At 42.1% G+C, this 24,109-nt stretch overlaps 1 protein-coding gene across 1 annotated transcript; it reads left to right on the plus strand.

Moving 5' to 3' along the window:
- Positions 1 to 524: 524 nt before the first annotated feature.
- AREL1 (apoptosis resistant E3 ubiquitin protein ligase 1) lies at positions 525 to 22,996 on the plus strand (the record flags this gene model as incomplete). The annotated part of the gene is made up of 18 exons (XM_081085832.1): positions 525 to 534; positions 1,309 to 1,535; positions 2,428 to 2,665; positions 8,355 to 8,524; positions 8,765 to 8,945; positions 9,122 to 9,369; positions 11,029 to 11,106; positions 11,750 to 11,891; positions 12,003 to 12,124; positions 13,092 to 13,167; positions 13,687 to 13,796; positions 14,459 to 14,638; positions 14,809 to 14,934; positions 16,292 to 16,421; positions 16,509 to 16,567; positions 18,846 to 18,935; positions 20,135 to 20,310; positions 20,410 to 22,996. 18 exons carry the CDS (start codon positions 525 to 527, stop codon positions 20,510 to 20,512), a joined length of 2,466 nt encoding a protein of 821 aa, XP_080941958.1. The 3' UTR covers positions 20,513 to 22,996.
- Positions 22,997 to 24,109: the final 1,113 nt, after the last annotated feature.

Here is a 24,109-nt window from a genome sequence, read left to right on the forward strand (position 1 = left end):
TTTTTATATAACTATTTCTACTTAGGTGAATTACTTCCAGAAGGCAAATATAAGGGAAAAGTGACTCCATTATCCTCTTTGCTTGTGTTAATTAGCACCAATTTGCTTTGGGGAGGGAAACTATCTTGGGGCTTTGGATCTGAGAAGATGAAAGCCATGTTATTGCATTTTGTAATTAGCAATAAAGCCAATGGCTGTTTGTGGTATTCCTAGGGTGGTCGGTAGATTAGAAGTCTTTAGAGAGAATGATGCAGTCTCTTTGTCTGAAATATGTCACAGGGCACCTGTCGAGCTGAAATGGCTGTAAGGAAGATTTGGAGAAAAAACTAAACAAGTTTTCTTTTGCAGCTGCAGCTGTGATCCTCGGCTGTCTGTTGGCATTGAAGGGACCTGATGTTTTACGTTATTGGTATGTTATGAAAAAAGCTCTTCTTATTATCTTTTTGTTGGGGATGCTTACATCCTTTTTGCCTCCCTGTCTATCCTCTTTCCCCTTGAAAATAGACTTGGACATATTTCCAGTCATGCCGGAAAGTACCTTCACAGAGTTGGCAGTGGAATTCATTCATTTGGGAAATATTTATTGCCTAATTATAGTCAGTGCCAGACACTGTTTCCTGCCGAGTTGGATAAGGCAAAAATCTGCATATAAAAAGTTCATACCATGAACGAGGAGATAGATGGTCAAGAGGAAGAAAAGTCATAATAGGTGAATGTAAGGTGTTTGAGGGAGCCCAAAAGAGGGAGCTCCAAATTCTAGAGGGGGTTGAGGAGGGCTTTTGCCAAGTGAATAAGGGAGGGGAATGTTTCCAAATTGCAGGATTATAATGCACATTTTTTTTACTACTTCTGTGAGAGCCCAGCACCTAGGAAGGTGGTGGGGCAGGCATGATATGTGATCCATGGTATAGAACAAGGGTTGACAAACTTTTTCTATAAAGGGCTAAAAGTAAATATTTTTAGCTTCCCAGCTTATATAGTGTCTGTCACAACTACCAAACTCTTTTAGTTTAGGACGAAAGCAGCCCCAGACAATATGTAAGTGAATGGGTGGGGCTTCATTCCAGTAAAACTTTATTTTAAAAAACAGGCAGTGGGTGAGATTTGGCCCGAGGACAGTTGTGTCTGAGTCCTGGTATATAAATCCCTCTCTTCACCCACAGAGGTACACCCAGTACAGTGTTTCTTTGGAAGTCTTACTATCTCTTCCTGACTTCCTTTAATTTTTGAGAGATGGCTCGCCTGTTCCATAATGAGAAGCTGTAACGTGTAACTGGCAGGTGTCTGTGTGTTCTCTCTTTCGCGTAGGTGGAATCACAGTATCTGTGGTTGCATTCTTCTTCACAATTAAGTTCCTCTTCGAGCTCGCCGCACGTGTAGTCAGCTTCCTCCAGAATGAGGACCGTGAGCGCCGAGGGGACCGGACTATTTATGACTATGTGCGGGGAAATTACCTGGATCCCCGGTCTTGCAAAGTCTCCTGGGATTGGAAGGACCCCTATGAGGTGGGCCACAGCATGGCCTTCCGAGTGCATGTAAGGGAATGTTTCTGTCTCCATACCCATTGGGGTTTCTGAGTCACTTAACTTTTCAGAGCCCAGTTCAGTCTGTTGGTGGTGCTGGCCTAGAATGTTAACATTTTCCTGTCTCTCCCAGGAACTTGGGAATTATTAGTATCTGAAGAGTCACGAATTTCTCTAGCATTTTGGTTTAATGGGTGCTCAGCTGTGAAGAAGTATAAACTTAATGTTATCTCTTCAAAATAAGAAAAATATTACTAAATAGAGTTGGGGTTATTGTAGATTTAGAGGTTGGCAAACTGGCCCAAGGCTTACATCAAGCACAGCTCCTACTTCTGTAAATACAGTTTTATTGGAATACAGCTACACCCATTCATCTTCCTGTATTGCCTATGAGTAGTTAGCCACAATTGAATAGCTGTGTATGACCTATAAAGCCAAAATTATTTACTCTGTGGCCCTAGGAAAGGTGGGCTGCCCCCTGTGATGACTCTACTACAGTACCATGCTTGGTTTTGTAGCCGGAACCCCCTAGCCTTGCCTGTTGTTTTAGTTCACTCAGTGCCAGTGGTACCTGCTGACGTACCTTTACATTGGATTAGCAGTGATAACATAATAAGAAGGGCTGGTAAGAAGAGGCAGCATTTGTGGAAATGTCAAGCTGAAACTGATTTAATGGTATATCTTAAACCTGTCCTCGAAACAAGTTAAGACTTTGTTCATGATTTAATGGTTTTCTTTGAAGTATTAAGAGAATTTCTTTCTCCCTGTGTCTGCAGGACTGTAGGAGGGGGTGGGTATTGAGTTTTACCAGCTACCTCCTTGCTCCCCACAGTTTGTTGAGTTAGATGGCTAACGATTTTCTACCCCCGTTCACTAATGGGTGCCCCTCTTCTTCCCACTGCAGTTATTCTATAAGAACGGGCAGCCTTTCCCTGCACATCGGCCTGTGGGACTAAGAGTTCACATCTCTCATGTTGAGCTAGCAGTGGAAATTCCAGTGACCCAGGAAGTCCTGCAGGAGCCCAGTTCCAATGTGGTCAAGGTGGCCTTCACTGTGCGCAGGGCTGGGCGTTATGAAATCTCAGTGAAGCTTGGTGGATTAAATGTGGCCTACAGTCCCTACTACAAGATTTTTCAGCCTGGTACATTAACCTCCCCCCCCCCCCCCTTCTTCCTTTCTCTTCTTCCCTCCCTCTTTTTCCCCCTTTTTCTTTTTCTTTGTAATTATACCTTTTTTTAAATAATATCTTTATTGAGATTTAATTCACATGCTATAAATTCATCCATTTAAAATATACAATTTAATGGTTTTTAAAATTCATAGAGTTGTGCAACTATCACCACATTCAATTTTAGAGCATTTTCATCACCCCATGATCCTGTACCTGTTTGTAGTCACTCCCCATTTTCCCCAAATGCCCCAGCTGTAGGCCACCACTAATCTGCTGCTTCTGGATTTGCTTACTGTGGCTACTACTTTACTGTTTACATTCAGATCAGTGTAATCATAACATATGTGGACTTTTTGTGACTGGCCTGTTTCACTTAGCATAATGCTTTTAAGGTTTATGCATGCATATTTTAGCATGGATTAGTACTTATTTATTTTTATTTCCAAGTGATAGTCCATTGTGTAGAATGCTGCAATTTATCTATTCATCAGTTGATGGACATTTGTGGGTCCATTGCTTTTGCCTGCTATGCATAATGCCACTGTGTACATTTGTGTACATTTTTGTGTGGACACACATTTTCATTTCTTTAAGAGTGGAATTGCTGGGTCATCAGCCAGGTAAGTTCTTAAGGAGTAAGGGTGCCAGAATAGACAAAAGGTAAATTCTTCTGATTTTTGAAAACTTTTCAAGTAAAACCACCTTGACTTAATCCCACTCTTGCTACCATTGTGTGTTTTACTTTTCATTGAAGAGTTTCTGCTCAAGCTTCTGGTATCTAAGAGTTGAGGCTTGTGTTTCTACTTTTACCCCCTTCATGTCCTTTATGCCAGATAATAAATGCTCACTGACTTTGAAGCCTAAAAGTATAATCTCTGACTCCTGATTCTGCAACATATCTCTTTAGTGTGTCAAGTTCCTGTCTGTCCTGTGTGTTCTGCCATGGCTTCCTTTTGAGGGTGTCATTTTGATATCTGCAGCAGTGATAGGACCATGGAATCTGTTGGGGTCAAACCATAACAAGAAGGGTCTTAAGATTTGTGTATCTTTGCTTGACTAGTCATCAATTTTCTTTCTCTTACAACAGAGGAAGGCTGACAAGGTGGCTCCCAAGCCATCTCTCTCTCCATATATCTCGTTCTTTGTTTCAGTGTCTCTCTCATAGACTCCTTTCCACATGGATTATTATCAAACTACCTCCTTGCCACCAATGGAGAACATTACATATCCTTATAAGTGTATACCAGTCCTTTTATTAAACTCTTTATTTTGAAATAATTATAGGTTCTTAGGCAGTTGTAAGAAATAATAGAGAGATTTGGTATACTTTTAACCCAGTTTCCCTCAATGGCAACATCTTAAAAATATAGTATAGCCCTGGCTGGTGTGGCTCAGTTGGTTGAGCGTTGTCCTCTGCGCCAAAGGGTTGCCTGTTTGATTCTCAGCCAGTGCACATGCCCAGGTTATGGGTTCAGTCCCTAGTAGATCAATGTTTCTCTCTTTCCCTCTCCCTCTCTCTAAAATCAATTAAAAATATATATTTAAAAAAAGAGAAGTGCAACTCTTTAAAACAAACATAGTACAATATCACAGCCAGGTTATGGATATCGATACAGTCAAGACACTGAACATTTCCATCACCACAAGGATCCTTCATGTTGCCTTTACATAACCACACACATTCCTCCTCTCCCACCCACCTCTTTCTTAACCCCTGGTAGTCACTAAGCTGTTCTCCATTTTTGTAAATGTTCTCATTTCAAGAATGTTATATACATGGGATCATAGAGTATATAACCTTTTGATTTACATAACTTAAAAAAAATCATTATTGTAACTATTACATATGTCCCCTTTTTTCTCCCATTGACCTCTTCTACCTGCCCTGACTCCCTACCCCAGGCCTTCACCACCCTGTTGTCAGTGACCATGGGTTATGTATATATATGCATATAAGTTCTTTGGTTGATTTCTTCCCACCTACCCACTCTCTCCTGCCTTCCCTCTGAGATTCGACAGTTCCATGCTTCTATATCTCTGGATCTATTTTGTTCATCAGTTTATTTTATTCATTAGATTTCACACATGAGTGAGATCATGTGATACTTATCTTTCTCTGACTGGCTTATTTGCTTAGCATAATACTCTCCAGGTCCACCCATGCACATACTTTTTTTCACTTAGAATTCCTTGGAGATTCATCCAGGTTGTTGAGTGTATCAATAGTTGGTTTTCCTTTTTATTGCTGAGTAGTAATTCCATGTTGTGAAGATACCATAGTTTGTTTATTCACCAATTGAAGGGCATTTAGGTTTTCTCCAGTTTTTAGCTATTGTGAATAAACCTATGAACATTCATGTACAGATTTTTGTGTGAACATAAGTTCATTTCATTGATATAAATGCCCAGGAATGCAATTGCTGGGTCATATGGTAATTTCATGCTTAGTATTTTTAAGGAATTGCCAAACTCTTCCAGAGTGCCTATAGCATTTTAACTTCCTACCAGAAATGTGTGAATAGTCCAGTTTCTTCACATCCTCAGCAACATTTGATATTGTCACTAGTTTTCATTTTAGCCATTCTGGTAAGTGTGTATTGGTTTTAATTTGCACTTCCCTAATGGCTAATGATGTTGAACATCTTTTCATGTGCTTATTTGCCATCTCTGTATCCTCTTGGGTAAAATGTCTTTTCATGTCTTTTGCTCATTTCCTAATTGGATTTTTTGGTGTGTTTTTTTTACTCTTGAGTTTTGAGAGTTCTTTATATATTCTATATACTAGTCCTTTATTAGGTAATGTGTTTTCTCTCAATCTTCAGCTTTTCTTTTTATCCCCATAACGGGGTCATTCACAGTACAAAAGTTGTTCATTTTGGTGAAGTCAATTTTATCAGTGTTTCCTTTTATAGATCACTCTTGTCCTGGTGCACAGATTCGTGCACATTGAAAGGAAATTAATTAGAAGAAATATTTTAATATTGCTGTTTGCCCTTTCTCTATAATAGAAGTGTCAGCAAATTCATGATTGACAATGACAGATTGAAACACACGTGTTTGATTGGCGCCAGCAAGAGCTTTATATGTATCACACATGCGCGAGTCAACTTAGCCTTTTATAGATATAGAATAAACTTGCTTAATAAGACCTGCTTTCTGATTTAGCTAAACCTTTTCCAGCCCAGCGAAGCACCCCAACTTCTCTTTCAGGTAATTGTCAGCAACACAGCAGTAAATATCAACACGAAGCAGATTATTATCGTAGATCACGCAGGGAGAACAAAGGGTAAAATATTTGCAGCAGTGTTTGACTATATTTTGTGCAGCGAGAAAACCTGAAGTCATTTTCAAGTTCTACCATTTCTTCTTTTCAGTTTAACATTTGGTTAAAGTGTAAAATGTTTTGCTTCAGTGGTTGAGCATTGACCTATGAACCAGGAGGTCACGGCTGACTCCCGGTCAGGGCATATGCTGGGTGTGGGCTCGATCCCCAGTGTGGGGTGTGCAGGAGGCAGCTGAAATAATGATTCTGTCATCACTGATGTTTCCATCTCTCTCTCTCCCTCTCCCTTCCTCTCTGAAATCAATAAAAATATATATTTTTTTAAAAAAAGTGTAAAATGTTTGCACCTGGCTATAAAGCAGGTCAGGTTACTGGGCTGAAGAAACTCCAAGGACACTAGTTGCTAGGGAGAGGAAGCCAGGTGTTGCTACATGACGTCATTACCCGGTGTCCACAGCAACTGTCTCCAGGCTGGGCTGGACGGTGGGCTGCATTTTGCGCCATGCGGTCTTGACAGCATTGGCTGTGATTTGGTGGGGTGTTGCTCCAGGGTGGTGGCGGGGCCTGTGTCCCACTTGGGGGAAGCCAAGTGTTGGTTTGTTGGTGCCAAGTCCGTGGTACCGTTTATTTTTAAATGGCCAGTGAGCGTCATGGCAGCTCCTGCCTTGAACATCTGCCCCCTGGTGGTCAGTGCTCGTCATAGCTACCGGTTGGACGGACATTTAGTCTTTTATATATATAGGTATTTAGTGTCTGTGAGCGCTTTGACTTGTCCTCGATCCTGAAGATTTTATCCTATTTTTTTCCTAAAAGTTACATAGTTTTACATTTTATATTCAAGGTTATGACCTGTTTTTAGTTCATCTATAATAATAAAAGTGTAATATGCAAATCGACCGAATGGCCAAATAGCAGAAGGACCGTCCAGGCAACCACTCTATGACATGCACTGGCACCAGGCCAGCCAAGGCGGGTGTGATGCTATTGGTCGGGGGGCCTGCCATTGCCCCACGATCACCCTGCAGAGGGAGGCCCAGGCCACCCTCTGCAGGGTGATTGATTGGGGGGCTCTGCGATCGATTGCTCCACAGAGGGGGGCCCAGGTTACCTGGCTGGTGGCGCTGCGGTGGGTAGGTGGGACCTCCCTCTGTGGGGTGAACAATAGTGGGGCTCCTGGACTGCGAGAGGGCGCAGGCCAGGCTGAGGGACCTTCCCTCCCAACCTGAGTGCATGAATTTCGTGCACCGGGCCTCTAGTTTTTATATAAGAGACTTGGGTCGAGGTTTTTTTTGTTTTGTTTGTTTTGCATATAGTTGTTCAGTTGCTCTAGCACCATTTGTTGAAAAGGCTCTCTTTGCCCTGTTACATTGCTTTTGCACCTTTGTCAAGGATGAGTTGGGCATATGTGTAGGGGTGTATTTCTGGGTTCTTTGTTCTGTTCCATTGAGCGATGTGTCTGTCCCTCCACCAATACCACAGTCATGATACTGTAGCTATATAATAAGTCTTGAAAGTGAGTAAACTGATTCTTCCCACTTCATTCTTCTGTTGCAGAATTATTTTAGCTATTCTGGGTCCTTTGCCTTTCCATATATATTTTAGAATAATATTGTCTAAAGCTACAAAATCTTGCTGAGATTTTGATAAGAACTATGTTAAATTTTTATAGCATTTGGGTAGATTTGACATCTTTACTGTGTTGAGTCTTTCAATTCATAAACATGGTACATCTCACAATTTATTTAAGCCTTTTTTATTTATTTCATCAGTATCTTGTTGTTTTTAATATACAAGCCTGTATATGTTTTATCAGATTTGCATCTAAGTATTTAGGTTTTTTTTGCGATTGTTCAGCACTTAGTTTTAAGGCCTGTCTCACTTGTAGATTTCCAATAGGACTCTAGGCATTGTGTCCGTAACTCAGTTCTGTTTTCTCCAAGTTCTTCTCTCATTTTGTTTAGTGCTTGAAGTAGTTAGGAATTTGTAAAAATTAGTCCCTAAAGTTTATTTTAATTAACCTCTTTGTTTTCTATCTTTTTCTCTGCCTCTTAATGGTGGTGTTTTTTTGTTTGTTTTTTAATATATTTTTATTAATTTCAGAGGGGAAGGGAGAGGGAGATAGAAACATCAGTGATGAGAGAGAATCATTGATCGGCTGCCTCCTGCACGCCCCACACTGGTGATCGAGCCTGCAACCTGGGCATGTGCCCTGACCAGGAATTGAACTCCTGGTTCATAGGTCGACACTCAACCACTGAGCCACGCTGGCCGGGCCTTAATGGTGTTGTCTATCCCTCGGAGTTGGGCTGGGACACAGCTCTCTTTGCGCCTGAAAAGTACCTTTCTAACTGTTAGATTCCACTGTCTTTATTCCAGGAATGGTGGTTCCTTCCAAGACCAAAATTGTGTGCCATTTTTCTACTCTTGTGTTGACCTGTGGGCAGCCACACACCCTTCAGATAGTGCCCCGAGATGAGTATGACAACCCTACCAACAATTCCACGTCCCTGAGAGATGAGCACAATTACAGTTTGTCCATTCATGAGGTAAGCAGCCTCCCCCTTCTTTCTCTCTCTGTTGCTTTCTCTATCATTCTCGCCCTTTCTAATTCATTTCCATTTCTTGACTTCTGTGCTGTCCTTCCTTCCTTCATCTGATAATACCTATCTCATTAGTAACTATGAGCCTTAGATTAGCTCATAGATAGGAAAGTTCTTTGTAAAGAGTAAATTACATGCAAATATGGAAAGTTATATGTTTAGTGATGCTTTGTTTTCCTGATACAGCTCGGTCCCCAAGAAGAAGAGCACACTGGTGTCTCATTTGAGAAGTCAGTGACATCCAACAGACAGACCTGCCAGGTCTTCTTGCGACTCACCTTGCATTCTCGTGGCTGCTTCCATGCCTGCATTTCGTACCAAAATCAGCCAATCCATAATGGCGAATTTGACATTATTGTCCTAAGTGGTGAGTTGAAAGAAAAGCTGTGATTTGTTCTTTGCATGTCTGTGCTCTTTTGACAACCTCACACACAAACATCTGCTATTTGAGCCAATCTTAGCTCAGAGTCCTGTGGGCTAAACGTTTAATTTTTTCTTCTTCTCTGACTCCTCCTCTAAACTTTATTCCTTATTCTACTTCAGAGAATGAAAAGAATATTGTTGAACGCAATGTGTCCACCTCAGGAGTGAGCATTTACTTTGAGGCTTATCTTTATAATGCTGCCAACTGCACCAGCACACCGTGGCACCTCCCACCCATGCACATGAGCTCTTCCCAGCGCCGGCCTTCCATGGCTGCTGAGGAGGAAGATGAAGATTCACCTTCTGAGTGTCACACCCCTGAGAAGGTGAAGAAACCGAAGAAGGTGTACTGCTATGTGTCACCAAAGGTTGGAACTCCCATTCTTGCCTCTCAGTCTCCCAGCCCCAGCCTGCATGTAATGGGTAACAGTCTGAGAATCAGGCAAGATCACGGACTTGTAGGGTCTCTAGGATGTAAGAGAGGTTACTTACAGTGAAGCAGCAGAGGGTGAGCCACCGCTTCTGCTGCAGATGTTTGGTTTGGACTAGGTTTAAGTCTGCCTTGGAGCTCTCGGGAACCTGTGGCATTCTGCCCTTCGAGTGCTTCTGGGAAGATTTTTCAAGGCATGGCTCTTAGAGCTTTAAAGAAAGTCACTTTAAAAGTTCCTCACTAGCCCTAACCGGTTTGGCTCAGTGGATAGAGCGTCGGCCTGCGGACTGAAAGGTCCCAGGTTCGATTCCGGCTAAGGGCATGTACTGTACCTTGGTTTCAGGCACAGATCGATGTTTCTGTCTCATCGATGTTTCTAACTCTCTATCCCTCTCCCTTCCTCTCTGTGAAAAATCAATAAAATATGTGTTTTTTTTAAAAAAAAAAAAAAAAAGTTCCTCACTAGTATAAAAATTACTGTTGTCCCCTTGTACTTTTTGAAGCAATCTGATCTTTCATTCTGTCATCTGTGAAACCACAATAAGTGGATGTCACCATCAGGCTACAGGATTAGAACAGAAATTTTGGCAGAGACAAGGAGGTGAACTTCCCAAGGGCCCTGAGCTAAGAGGTGCTTTGTGTTAGAGATTTTCTTTTTAATATTTGTATTTTGCTTGTTCATTCAAACCTCAGAAAAATGAGACTTGAAACATCCCATTATATCCTTTTAATGTCATAATCAAAACTGAGTTCTAATACTATTCTCCTTTAGAATACTTTGTTACCATTTGTCATTTAAAAATCTAACCTTTATTTAGCATGGGGGAATGGTAATAAGGGACTAGTGGTGTGTAGATGAAACAGGATTGGTTATGATTTGATAATTTTTGAAGTTGGTGATGGGTTCATTAGACTCTTTTTCTCTTCTTTAGTATGTGTGTGAAATTTTCTTTAATGACGAATTTTTTAAAATCTAGAAAAAAATCAGCTACTACGCATCACAGATTTTTTAAATTAAAAAAAATTATGGCATTGTTTTTTTCTTTATGACATGAGATCCTTCTTTATTCTTAATGAGGAATTTTTATGAACCTTTTTGTATGAGACTCCACCCCAATCACCTTTCTATCCCCACCCCCTTTTTCCTGGCAAATCCTTGGTACCATTTAAATAGGGATAAAGCAATAGATATGGGCCATTGCTGTTCCCTGTCCATTGACTTAGAGAAAGTCTCTCTGAGCAGCACTGAGCTGAGCAGAAGTAGATTTTTATTGTTTCCAGGTGAAATAATGTTCTCTACTCATAAAGTGAAAACCTGACCTCAGATATTTACAAATGGTAGTAAGACTTAAATGTTAAGAGTATGAAATATCTCTATGTGAAATTGCACTGTCAGAGTATTATTTTTAATTTGCCTATTTCAAGAGGGTGATATTACTTATTTGATTTCAATGCTGACCTAAATTATCCTTTTTGTCCATACATGAAAGGGTTATCATGAGAAGTATAGATGGGAACTCTGATATTTGAGTTATAGTATCCAAATAGAGCCTTTTTATTTATCATTCACTTGGTTTTTTGTCTGTTGGCCCATCAGCAATTCTCAGTGAAGGAGTTCTACCTGAAGATCATTCCCTGGCGCCTTTATACCTTCCGAGTGTGCCCAGGAACCAAAGTAAGTGGATCCTTACATCTGGTTCTTGCTGAGCAGGCTTCAGCCCTGGAGTAACTCAGCCTGTTCGCAGTTATCTCATGAAACCTCATGAAGAATACAGACAGTATAGTAAGACACATCTTACAGGAATTTAAAAGCAAGACAGAATAATGCGAGAGTTATCTTTTTCCTTAGGCCTAAGTTAATGGAGAGGGTATTAATAACTTTGCCCCCAGCTTGGTCTCACAGTATATTGAAGCTCTTTTAGAATCAGTATTTTCATATATTACAAATTTTTTTTTTAACTTTTCTGAGCTTTTGGAATCGAAGGGCAAATCACTTTCCTCCACCCAGTGTGCCCAACCTCTTCACGTAGTTATTTGCTATTTTATGGATCCTTACTATTTTCATCCTGCTTGTATTCCTTGTTGGAAGGTCTGTAGTGTTGCCTGTGATCCTTACTAAAGGTAGTCTCTGTGACTCAAATAATTTAAAATTTCACTGAAGTGAAAAACAAGGACATGTGCTCCTGGTAGGTACTCATCTGGAGAAAACAGGCTTAACTTGTTTTTGTTGGTTGGTACAGAACATAGGGTTGTGGGCGGTTTTTGCTGGAGTTGAGGTTTTTATAAATTAATTCCTTTTTTCTCCCCGCCTTTGCTAGTTTTCATACCTTGGCCCCGACCCTGTCCATAAGCTCCTTACACTGGTGGTAGATGATGGCATTCAGCCTCCTGTGGAGCTCAGCTGTAAGGAGAGGAACATCCTCGCAGCCACTTTCATCCGTTCCCTCCATAAGAACATAGGTAAAGTTGGGCAGTGACCGCAGCTACTGTGGGTGCCTGAGGGTGTAGAAGTGGCCTGCACAGATGTCTTGTAATAAGGCTGTAATCATGATGAATCTTATGGTTCCTCAGGAGGCTCTGAGACCTTTCAGGATAAGGTGAACTTTTTCCAGCGAGAGCTTCGGCAGGTACATATGAAAAGACCACATTCCAAAGTCACCCTGAAGGTCAGCAGACATGCCTTGTTGGAATCGGTGAGTAAAGTTTCATCTCTGTCAAAAGTTATCAAAGTTTTTCAGCTAGGAGCCTCTTTGATACTTGGTTATATTCTTCGGGTTATCTTTTTCATGAAACCCAAACTTCTCTTTAAACATACCTGTGAAAAGACTGTTCTTCTGTTTGATTATACTAAGTTTGGGGCAGATTTGTTGGAGGTATGTTATTAAGGAGAGAGACTGGTTGACACATTGGCTTTAGAGTCTATACTGAACTAGCTCCTGAATAAACTCATGGAACTCCTGTGCAGGGCAGGTATAAGTAGTTGTTACAGAAGAAAGTTCTTGTTATTGAATCCCTGGAATAGAAGAGCTCTTGTTGGATTACAAGGCAATGATTTTTGTTGTCACTTTGGTTTGATGGAAAAGGAACACCTGATGTGTGTCTGTCTCCACTGCACAGACGCTGGCATAGTTCTTACATTCCCCAAGAATGAGAAGGCTTGGTCCCAGTCCAAAATGTGTTTGTGATGTTTGGCTCTGGTAGGTGTGATTGGAAACCTCTTTTCTCAGCCGCATTCTCCATGTGGTATGGCTCCCTGTCTGAACCTAGCCTTTGGATAAAGACGTCTAGCAAATAGACTGTACTTTACCAAAAACCAGGACTCCTTGGTTGTCTTGCTGACAGCTTACTAATCTGAGCCATTTTTAGTTCTTTAAGCATTTTTTCATTAATAAAATGAGGATTGTAAAAAGAAAAACAAGCGTCAAGTTTTCAACAAAGTAATGGTGTAAAGACAAATTAGATTATTTTTTAAAACCTTAAATTACTTCTGGGGATACATGTATTTTTTAATTATAAAATGGTGTGATTAAAGCTTGTTTATGAATAATAGATTGCCTCCAAGAACTAGTAGACAATGGCATTATTCTTGTGTTTTTGTCGTTAACACCCAAGAGATGCCAGCCAATGTTCTGATACTTCCTTCCTTTTGCTGCTTTTCAGTCTCTGAAAGCCACTCGGAATTTCTCCATCTCAGATTGGAGCAAGAACTTTGAAGTGGTTTTCCAGGACGAAGAAGGTCAGTTTTGAAATTTCATATTCATCTTTTTAAACTCCACTCTCTCTCCTATTCTATTTCTTACCCCTTCTCCACAAAAAAACAAAACCCCTTGAATATACCCCAGTTTCTTTTTCCAAGGGAAAAAACTTCATGAGTCAAGATAAAAAGGGTGGTGTTTACTGGCCAGATGACTTGGTGGATCTCATAGAGCACAGACATACAGGGGCTTGGAGGGAGAGCTCTGTGTATTTGAACCAGAGGGCAAACTTTTCACCTTTGTAGAACTAAGAGAAAGGTCCATTTCCTGGGATATCTTATCTCCTGTGTTTTCACACTAGAGGGTATTAGCTTAGTGACCTTTAATCCTATAGAAGGATGGGATTTCAAAAAAATGTCCAGTTAATGTGGTTTGGAAGGGGGAAACAGTAAGGTAGTGGAATGGAGGGAGTGTGGAGAGTATAAAATGATGGATTAATGAACAGACATGATAGGAGATAGTAGGCCAGAGTTACTTTTTATTTTTATTATATTTTTCAGCTCTGGACTGGGGAGGGCCTCGCCGGGAATGGTTTGAACTAATCTGCAAAGCACTATTTGACACCACCAATCAGCTCTTTACCCGATTCAGTGACAACAACCAAGCATTAGTGAGTCTGTGACTTCCCCGTGGGTGGGTGGAAAATGTAGATTATGTTATAATGCAGTAGACTGACGAGTTTGAGATTATGAATCTGGGAATCTGACAATTTGTGCCCTGTTCTTACCTACAATATGAATTAATCAGTTAACCTCCCTCTGCTTTGCCTTCATTGTTTCATCTCTAGGATAAGAAAAAATGTAGACAGATTAATATTTTACTAAAGAGCATTATAATGCAATGTCTATTCTATTAATTATAATAATAATCAAGCCATTTTCTCAAAACATACCTGAAGCTATTGAATTCTGTACTAGACCTTTGACTAAGCAGAGGTGTCAGGATTAGAGAAGTGGACTTTGGCTGAAGGAAGTTCTGGTTTAGGGAAAAGGCATCATCACATCATGCACTGATTACTTCCATTCTCAGTCAGATGAAGCCACAAACTTATGTAAGATTCTTCAGCCTAATGTAAGGCCATCTCTGCCCTTTGTCCTCCAGTCACTTGAATTACTCAGTAGGGGCTACCAAAAGGCCAATACCATTTGGATGGGCTCTTTGATTTAATTACTGAAATTGCTCTCTTGGAATGAAGGTGGGAGAGAGGGTCTTTCCGGAACTAGGCTATAAGAAAAATGGCCCAAAGCTTTTTAATGTCTCTTTTTTTGACAGGTGCACCCCAACCCTAACCGCCCCCCTCATCTACGCTTGAAGATGTATGAGTTTGCAGGGCGGCTCGTGGGCAAGTGTCTCTATGAGTCCTCTCTAGGAGGAGCCTACAAGCAGTTGGTCCGCGCTCGCTTCACCCGTTCTTTCTTGGCCCAAATCATAGGACTACGTATGCATTACAAGGTAATGTCTGAGGTGTGTCTTTTCTACTAAGGCCCCTGGCCATGAACTCTGGAGTCTCCACTCTGAGCTACTTATTCTTAAGGTTGAAGGGGTAAGTGGTTCCTAGCAGTTGTAAATTTCATTTCTGGGTAAGAGTAGTCGTGTTCTATTCTGTCTTTCTGTCTCCTCAGTACTTTGAAACGGATGACCCAGAATTCTACAAATCTAAAGTTTGTTTTATCCTCAACAATGACATGAGTGAGATGGAGCTGGTCTTTGCAGAAGAGAAATATAACAAATCAGGTCAATTGGATAAGGTGAGAATGAGGACCAGAGCCTGTGGGTCCCCTGATTCCCACCCTCTTCCAGAGCAGTGCAGCCTAATAGAACTTCCCGCAAAATGTGCATGTTCTCTGTCCGTGCTGTCCGCTGAGCACCCACAGTGTGGCCAGTGTGACCAAACAACTGAATTCCTCATTTTATTTTATTTTCATGAACTTAAATGTAAATAACCACCTAGACTAGTGGCAGCCATATTGGGCAAGGTAGGTTTAGGTCATTGCATCCTACACTTTATGATCTGGCCCATTTTAGTGGAGTAAAAGACACATGAACCCATCTATCCCACCTACTTACTTTCTAGTAGAAAAATAACTTAGTGATAATGCAGTGTCACTGCACAAGGAGTTTTGGAGGGGATGGCATACCTATCTCAACTTTAGTGGTGTTGATGTAGATGACTCCTATTTTAACACTACCTGTATATTTCTAAAACTTTATTACAAAATTATTAGCCCAAAGTACTTCTGTTGCAAATGTGGTTCTGTTTACATTGTAGTGCTAAACAAAATCATGAAGCTAAAGTTGCAGTAACATACAATTGAAAGCAAATAGCAATGACTAAAAAACTGTGACCACTGATTGATACCATTGTACTGATAATCACATATGCTTTGTGACTGTTGTGGGACTGTAAGGGAACAACTGATCCCTTCTTAGAATTTCTTTTTTTTTTTTTTTTTTAATTTTTTTTTTTTTAAATATATTTTATTGATTTTTTACAGAGAGAAAGGGAGAGAGATAGAGAGTTAGAAACATCGATGAGAGAGAAACATCGATCAGCTGCCTCCTGCACATCTCCCACTGGGGATGTGCCCGCAACCCAGGTACATGCCCTTGACCGGAATCGAACCTGGGACCTCTCAGTCCGCAGGCCGACGCTCTATCCACTGAGCCAAACCGGTTTCGGCCCTTCTTAGAATTTCTAAAGAGATTTCTTCACTACTTATCTGGCTTTATTTATTCTCAATTGGCTTAGGGGTTTAAGAGAAGAGGTTGTGATGGTTTAATTTCAGATCATAGAGACATTAAAATGTTGCTAACAAGGGACCAGAGTATCTTCTTCCTGTTGCATCACCACTGTTTGACTAGGTCAGAGAAGACTCCCTCAGATCCCCACTTCAGAAATAGTTAGTAGAATACAGCAATAGTGGTGGGAACCCGGAAGCTTAGTAACTGTACAGAACCAAGTGTGTTGAGAAGCTGAATGCACGGCAGAAACTTGCAACTGTGATGGATGTCATTAACGCTGTGTTTGTGGGGCATACAAAGCAGCTGTCATCTTACAGACGCTCATCCACAGCCTCTCCCTCTATCTTCTGCATCTTATTTTAGGTTGTTGAACTCATGACAGGTGGAGCTCAAACCCCAGTCACTAATGCGAATAAAATCTTCTATTTAAATTTGCTGGCCCAATATCGGCTGGCCAGTCAAGTGAAAGAGGAGGTGGAACATTTCCTGAAAGGTGAGATTCTGTCTGCTCTTAGCTTTGATGTGGAAGTACCTGTATCCATGGTGTGGGTATGGTTTTAACTGGGCTACTTTGTTTCAGGCCTGAACGAGTTGGTCCCTGAGAACCTTTTGGCTATTTTTGATGAAAATGAGCTTGAGGTAAGTGCTTATATTCACAAACCCCCATTCTTGACTCAGTGTTTTAGTTTTCCCACAGGAAAGCCCTTTATGCAAGGTTGATTTCACTTTTATCACTCTTCCCAAGCATTGACCCATTCGTCAGCTTTTAAAAAGTTAGAATGTGTCCTAGCTGGTTTGGCTCAGTGGATAGAGTGTCAGCCCATGGACTGAAGGGTCCTGGGTTCAATTCCAGTCAAGGGTACATACCTCGGTTGCAGGCTCATGCTGGAGGCAACCAATCAGTGTGTCTCTCTCATACTGATAATATTCTCTCTGTGTCTCTCCCCCTCCCTTCCACTCCCTCTAAAAAAATCAATGGAAAAATATCCTCGGGTGAGGATTAAAAAATAAATAAAAAGTTAGAATGTGAAAATTAGAAACCAGTAAATAGCTAATTATTTTTGAAGAGTAATAATTAATATTCACCTATTTCTCATATTATTGATATTGGTTGAGTACTAAAGAATTAATATCATGTACAGTCTTTGACGTTTAAAGATGACTTAAGGGAATAATAGGACATATTTGTTCAGGGACTATTTATTGAGTGCCACCTGTATGCCATAAGTAAAAAAGTCCCTGCCCTCATGGGACGTTACAGTGAAGAAGACATATTTCAACGTTTGGGACCACAATGCTATACAGTTAATATATTCTTATCTTAGATCCTGTAATAACCAAAATATGGCTCTATGATGGTAAATGCCATTCTATAAGTAGCAAAATACAAGTTTGTATTAGGTGTGAACAAAACATAAAATCAGTTTTTTACCTGCTGTTCACAGATGATACATACAAGGCAAATTATTAGTTTCAATTATTAGCTCCTATGAGGAATGTGTTTTTTGCAGACTGTTGCCTGTATGGAGAAAGTTCTTTAAAAATGAAAAAAACAAAAAAGTTTAGGTGGTTTTGCACAATTTTTATTCTTATTAACTGAACTGTTTTTGAGAACAAGACTCAAAGTCTTGTGCAATTTTCATCACATTTTATACCTTTAAATATGAATCTAAATAAAATGAACTCTCCATCTCTCAGCCTAAAGTTTCTGATAGAAATCTGCTGTTATTTGGGGACTGAGGAATAGCTACTGGTATATGTGTTTGTATCCTGAAGCAAAGCATTTGTGACAATTTGTAACAGTGAGTAGGAAGGAAGGACACAGTCTCTTACAGTTCCACATGCTGCTCTTAGTTACTCGTTAGCTTCACCAGTTCTCTGAAGGAGCCACGGCTCCTAAGGCTTAATGTGAGCTTTTCTCGTGTCTTGATTAGGATGTATCATTCTTTATAGCCATTGGATGAGGACTCACAGTCTGTGAAGTAACACGCAGGGTTCTGAACCAGATTAGGACATGAACAAGATGTTGAGGGCTCTGATCTCATTAATGTTCTCACTTTTTGGCATGCTTTTTAATTTATCTGATCAAGTAGGGGCTGGGCTGAAGAGAAGGAAGGTAGTAAAAGTTCAATCCACAAAAGGATGGATTCTGGGGAAAAGGAAAAGCCACTTGACCGATTTATCTATGGGCCTAGGGGTCTTCATCAAAGGGCAAGGGCCTGCTTTTCTCGCTGGTGTTTCTAGGCTCCGTCCAGATCAGACTGTCAGTAAACTTAGTTCCCTTTTTGTCCTTTGTTGCCATTCAAAATAATCCACAGCAGCAGTTCTTAATTAGGTGGGTACATCAGAAATGCTTGGGGAACTTTTTCAAAACACACACGCTTGTAACCTACTCCTAGAGATTCTGATAGGGTAACACCATAGGCATCAATATATTTTTTTAAAAGCTGTGTGATTTGCCCTGGCTGGTGTAGCCCAGTTGGTTGGGCATCGTCCTGTGCACTGAAAGGTCGCCAGTTCGATTCCTGGTCAGAGCACATACCCAAGTTGCAGGTTCGATCCCTGGTTGTGGTGCATGCTAGAGGTAACCAATCAATGTGCCTCTCTCACATCAGTGGTGTTGTGTTTTTTTTTTTTTCCTCTCTCTCTCTCTCTGTCTTCCCACAAAATCAATTTGAAAAACAACATATTTTTTTTTTTAGAAAAGGCTGTGTGATTGTTAGCACATTGGTTAGGAAACTTTGGCCTATTATAATTGATTTTCCTAAAGCAGTATTCTGGCATTGTGACCTCACCTTTTGTCTTTTTCCTGGTGTTTTCTTTATTCTACATTTTTGCATATTAACATAGGTAATCAACCTTATGCTGAGTCTTTGTTCCTCTGAGTGTCCTAGTAACACCTGACTATCTTCTCCAGCTACTGATGTGTGGGACTGGGGACATCAATGTGGCTGATTTCAAAGCCCATGCAATGGTCGTTGGTGGCTCATGGCATTTCAGAGAAAAGGTAAGTAGGCCAGATTTCTTTTAGTTGGATTTGTGCCATGTTGTAAAGAAAAAGTTTCAGAACACAAAAGCTGAAGCCCTGGCTGGATGGCTCAGTTGGTTGGAGTGTTGTCCCGTATACCAAAAGATTGTGGGTTCAATCCCTGGTTGGGGCACATATGAGAGGCTCACATTGATAAACCAGGGGTGGGAAGCCTTTTTTCTGCCAAGGGCCATTTGAATATTTATAACATCATTCATGGGCCATACAGAATTATCAACTTAAAAATTAGCCTGCTATGTTTGGTAAAATATTTATTTAACTCACCCACAATGCCTTGGCAGGGCCAGACCAAATGATTTGGAAAGCTGGACATTCCCCACCCCTGCTCTAAACATATCCTTGAGTAAGGATTTAAAAAAAAAAAAAGTTGAGTCAGAAAAGCAGACATATCAACTGGGGGAAAAAAATGATATATGTGTGGGAAAGACAAAAGGGACCTCTGGTCTCTATTGGCTATCATGCTGACTGCTACAGAAACAGTGCATTGGAAAGTCAAAGATATAGAACCAAGCATTCAGTGACTTCCCTCCTGACTGCGTGACAATGCAAACTCCTAGACTTTAGGACAGGGGTGGGCAAACTTTTTGACTTGAGGGCCACAATGGGTTCTTAAACTGGATCGGAGGGCCGGAACAAAAGCATGGATGGAGTGTTTGTGTGAACTAATATCAATTCAAAGTAAACATCATTGCATAAAAGGGTACGGTCTTTTTTTTTTTTAGTTTTATTCATTTCAAACGGGCTGGATCCGGCCCGCGGGCTGTAGTTTGCCCACGGCTGCTCTAGGACCTAGAGCAGGGGTCCTCAAACTACGGCCCGCGGGCCACATGCAAATACAAATATTGTATTTGTTCCCGTTTTGTTTTTTACTTCAAAATAAGATATGTGCAGTGTGCATAGGAATTTGTTCATAGTTTTTTTTTAAACTATAGTCGGGCCCTCCAACCGTCTGAGGGACAGTGAACTGGCCCCCTGTTTAAAAAGTTTGAGGACCCCTGACCTAGAGAGTTTGTCAATTCTAACCATTCCTACCTGTGTCCTCACAGAGCAGTAACTGAGCCACACTCCCACTTTGGGTGTCCTGTTGCTTCCTTGCACCGAGGTGAAACCCTGGGCTGCATACTGGTGTGACCCCAACCTTGTGCTCTCCCTGCCAGGTCATGAGGTGGTTTTGGACTGTAGTTTCCAGTTTGACCCAGGAGGAGTTGGCTCGGCTGCTTCAGTTCACAACAGGCTCCTCTCAGCTGCCACCCGGAGGCTTTGCGGCCCTCTGTCCCTCGTTCCAGATTATTGCTGCTCCGACCCACAGCACGCTACCAACTGCACACACATGGTAGGTATCTGACTGCCCAATGCATGCTCTTGGGAGGGATTATTTTTCCAGCCCTTGTCAGTGGTTTTGAGTTAATCACTTCTCCCCTTGCCCTTCCAGTTTTAACCAGCTGTGCCTCCCTACGTATGACTCGTATGAAGAGGTGCACAGGATGCTGCAGCTGGCCATCAGCGAGGGCTGTGAGGGCTTTGGCATGCTCTGACCACTCTCCTGCCATCCTCTTGGCTCCCGTGCTTTCTGGAGCATCTGGGTGCGCACAGTAGACATCATAACCACTGATGCTAACAGAACACATAACCATCAACCAGAAGCTGCTGCATGCTCCCCAGTGTCTGGAGTATTTGGTCACCTACAGGCCTTGTCCTTCCCTCGCCCCCTTCCTGTCCATCTTCTCCCCACAGGCCACTCTGGCATGATATGTATTCTGAGCTACTCGTTGAGTCACGAGAAGAGGACCGTGCTGCTGTAATTCCACTTGGTTCTTAGGAGATCTCAGTGGCGGGAGCTGCCTCATTAGCTGCAGGAGATTACACAAAGGGCTCAGCTCTCATTGGGGAGCTGGTGCCCTCGCCTTGCTATCCTCCTCTGCTTATGCTCCTCGGGGTCCCTCTGTGGCCCTCATTACTTGACCTGAGGTCTGTGAGTCCTTGTGGGCAGGGTGATTGCCTCTTCTCAGCAGGAGCCAGGAGAAGCACAGATAGGAAGAGGCCCACAAGCGCAATCTTTGGTTTTGCCCCTCTGCACAATGGCAGGCATAGGCATTGGCCCTGGACTACCTCTAATGGGGACGGAGAGCACAAATGGATCTTTCTGTGGTTCCGAACTGGAAAAGGAGCTTTCCCTGCAGGTGTTTCTGGAAATGGTCATTAATCTCTAAAGAATTCTAAGCTTTTTCTTGAGTTTGAGCCGGTGAGAAAAGCAGACCTAAGCATGTGAAAGATAGCTGGGCTGTAGCCTCCAGTGCTGAATCTGCTGCTCCTTTAAGGTTGGGGGCATGTCTAGGCATATGGCTGGCTTGAAGACTACTGACGCTTGTCCCTAAGTTTGTTCTTTACGCTGAGGTGTGGCTGGGCCTGGTCACCTGCCTTCGAGTTATACAGTCTGCTAAGAACTGGGATTCTTTTGCTTTCTACTGAAGAAAATTTTGGAGCAAGGAACTGGGACCGTAAGAATAGCATGCCAGTGATCCCTGCTTCTCTCTCTGCTTGGTGTTCTCTGGCAGCACTGGGGCAAGGGAAAGGGACCAACAGTTCAAGTGTTTTCACAGGTTCTTTGGGTCAGGACACTGGGAACAGAGGAGATACATCAGGCAGTAAACACCTGGCTGCCCCAGTTACTTCCCTTCACTCCCTCAGTTACCACCAAGGGGAACTAAGAAGGGAGGAAGATATATTAGGTTCACTATTGTGTGGTGATTGAGGAGAACCTGCTGTCTTCTCTTGGATGATGGCAACATTACAATTTGAATGAAAACATTTGCAAGACGCAAAACCTCATCAACTGTCCCACATGTCTGTTTTTAAGAAGGCTTTGTAGCAAGCTACTATTCCCAATGGGGCATTCAAGTCTGAGACTATTACAAGCCATTTTTATCGCCAAAACCAGCAAGTACACAGAGTCCAGAGAGGAGGCAGGACTGTGGCATTGCCTTGGCCTCCTGGAAGCAAGTCTGAGCCCTCCTGCTCCCAGAGATCACAAGGAACAAGCCCTTCCGAGCTGCTGCTGTTAATGCCTGACCTCACTCCTTCGCAGTCGTCATTTGTCCTCGGTGTGGGTGCTGACCTCACTCATTCTTGGGGTCCAGGATCCAGTGTCAGGGCCTCTGCACCACAGGGTCCTGCATGCCACATGGTCACTGCTCTCCTCAGGGACCAGGACAAGGTGCTGCTGCTTGCCTCAGTGTTTCCCGTGGGATATGTACAGGCAAGCTTTGTCATCACCCTGGGAAACACAATGGCTGCCCCTCGGCCCAGAGAGGGGTTTCCCGCGGGGGGCCCGTGGGCTGGTTCTGCTGTCTTTGGCAGTTATTCCTCTTCTGGATTCTGCTTTCACCCTCCAGCAGCTCTCCACAGACTGACGCTGGAGCTCGATTTGATTTTCTTGGCTAGACCTGTCATTTTAAACTCTGGTCGTAGCACTTTTCAAAGCATCCTGGGCACCACCACTGCCCAGCTGGGGCAGCTGCATCCCTGTGGGGGTCCTGAGCCCCAGGGCCTTTGTTTAACAAAACCCTTTGGTACTGTTGTGGTTTTTCTATTCTTCCAGTTTATCTTCTCTCCTAACTGTTGAAATGTATCTTTGCTCTTTGGGGCCTTTCTTTTACCTTTTTTTTTTTCTTTTCTAATCCTGCTTTGGTACTAGCCAATGTGGGGAAAGGTACAGTGTGTCTGAGAGAAGTAGTGTGTGTTACCTCTCGGGCAATTTTCTATTCACGTTTCTTATTTTGGCCAGTTCTTTTATTTATGTCCTTGTGGCCCAGGTACTCGGGGTCAGCTAACCTCCTGGCCTTCCGTGTCTTTGAAGGAGACCAGATACAAAGGGAACACCACGGAGAACATCGGCATGTCTCTAGAACTTCAGCGGAGACCAAGCCCCGCTGCACATTTTCAGGCCAGGCAAAAGGGCCAGACAGTTGCAATGATTGTGTAAATATTTTGTACAGTAAATAAATAAATGTTTAAAAGGACTAAGGAGTAGAAATATTTTTTTGTATTTTCCCAAGAATTCCTTCAGAAGCAGGCAGCTCAGGATAGGATGTACACTGGGAGACCCGCCTGTCCCAGGCCTCTTGCCCTTTCACCCTTCCCCGATTGCTGTCCATGGTGCCAAGCGGGGCACTGTCATTCACACAGCCAGTGGCGGGACAAGTGCTTGTGCAGCTTGGCAAGAGCAGAGCGTGTCTGTTCTCATCCGTCTTTTAAACATTAATTTGTTACAGTTTTACTACATAAGAAACTCAGTGTAGAAAATTTGGAAATGAAAAAAAACAAGGGAAATAAATCACCTGCCATCCAGAGGTAACACTAGAAACACTTCGGTGTATCCTGATTTTGCATATAATCACATTTATTTCCTTAACTCCCCTGCAACACTCCCCCCACCCCGCCGCCCCCCGCACCCCCAACCCTTCCACAAGTGCTCTGGGCGTGGCAAACAAAAACACAGCTCAAATTTGGCAGGTGGTACCAATTCTTTTCCAACCAAAGATAAACTTGGCAGAGAGAAAACCAGGCCTGATTTATGTCTAGAAAGAAAAGTATTAGGGACCCTGGCTTTCTAAGAGAAGTAATCATGGTGTCTTGTACAGTAATTCCTAATCTGGAAAATCAAAACAAAATCCTGTTTGGAATTCTTTTTAAAATTCAGATTTTTGCCCCCACTCCCAGACCCAATGAATTGGAATCTTAACTGGAAAACTCTTGTATAGTGCTTTTACCCCTATTTCATCAAGCTCCTGAGTGATATGCCATGTCACAAAACGAAACAAAATTCTCTCTTGACTTTCCATTTTTAGGTTAACTGTCCTACATCTCTTATACTTGCTGCTCTTGTGGCCTTGAATAGGTCACTATGAACACTCAGTGATTTCATCTCATCATGAAGTTGTTACTAAGACTCAAGAGCAGGGGTGGGCAAACTTTTTGACTCGAGGGCCACAATGGGTTCTTAAACTGGACGGGAGGGCCGGAACAAAAGCATGGATGGAGTGTTTGTGTGAACTAATATAAATTCAAAGTAAACATCATTACATAAAAGGGTACGGTCTTTTTTTTCAATAGTTTTATTCATTTCAAACGGG

The sequence above is a fragment of the Myotis nattereri genome (genome assembly GCF_964212035.1).
Source record: "Myotis nattereri genome assembly, chromosome: 1".
In the NCBI taxonomy this organism is placed as follows: Eukaryota; Metazoa; Chordata; class Mammalia; order Chiroptera; family Vespertilionidae; genus Myotis; species Myotis nattereri.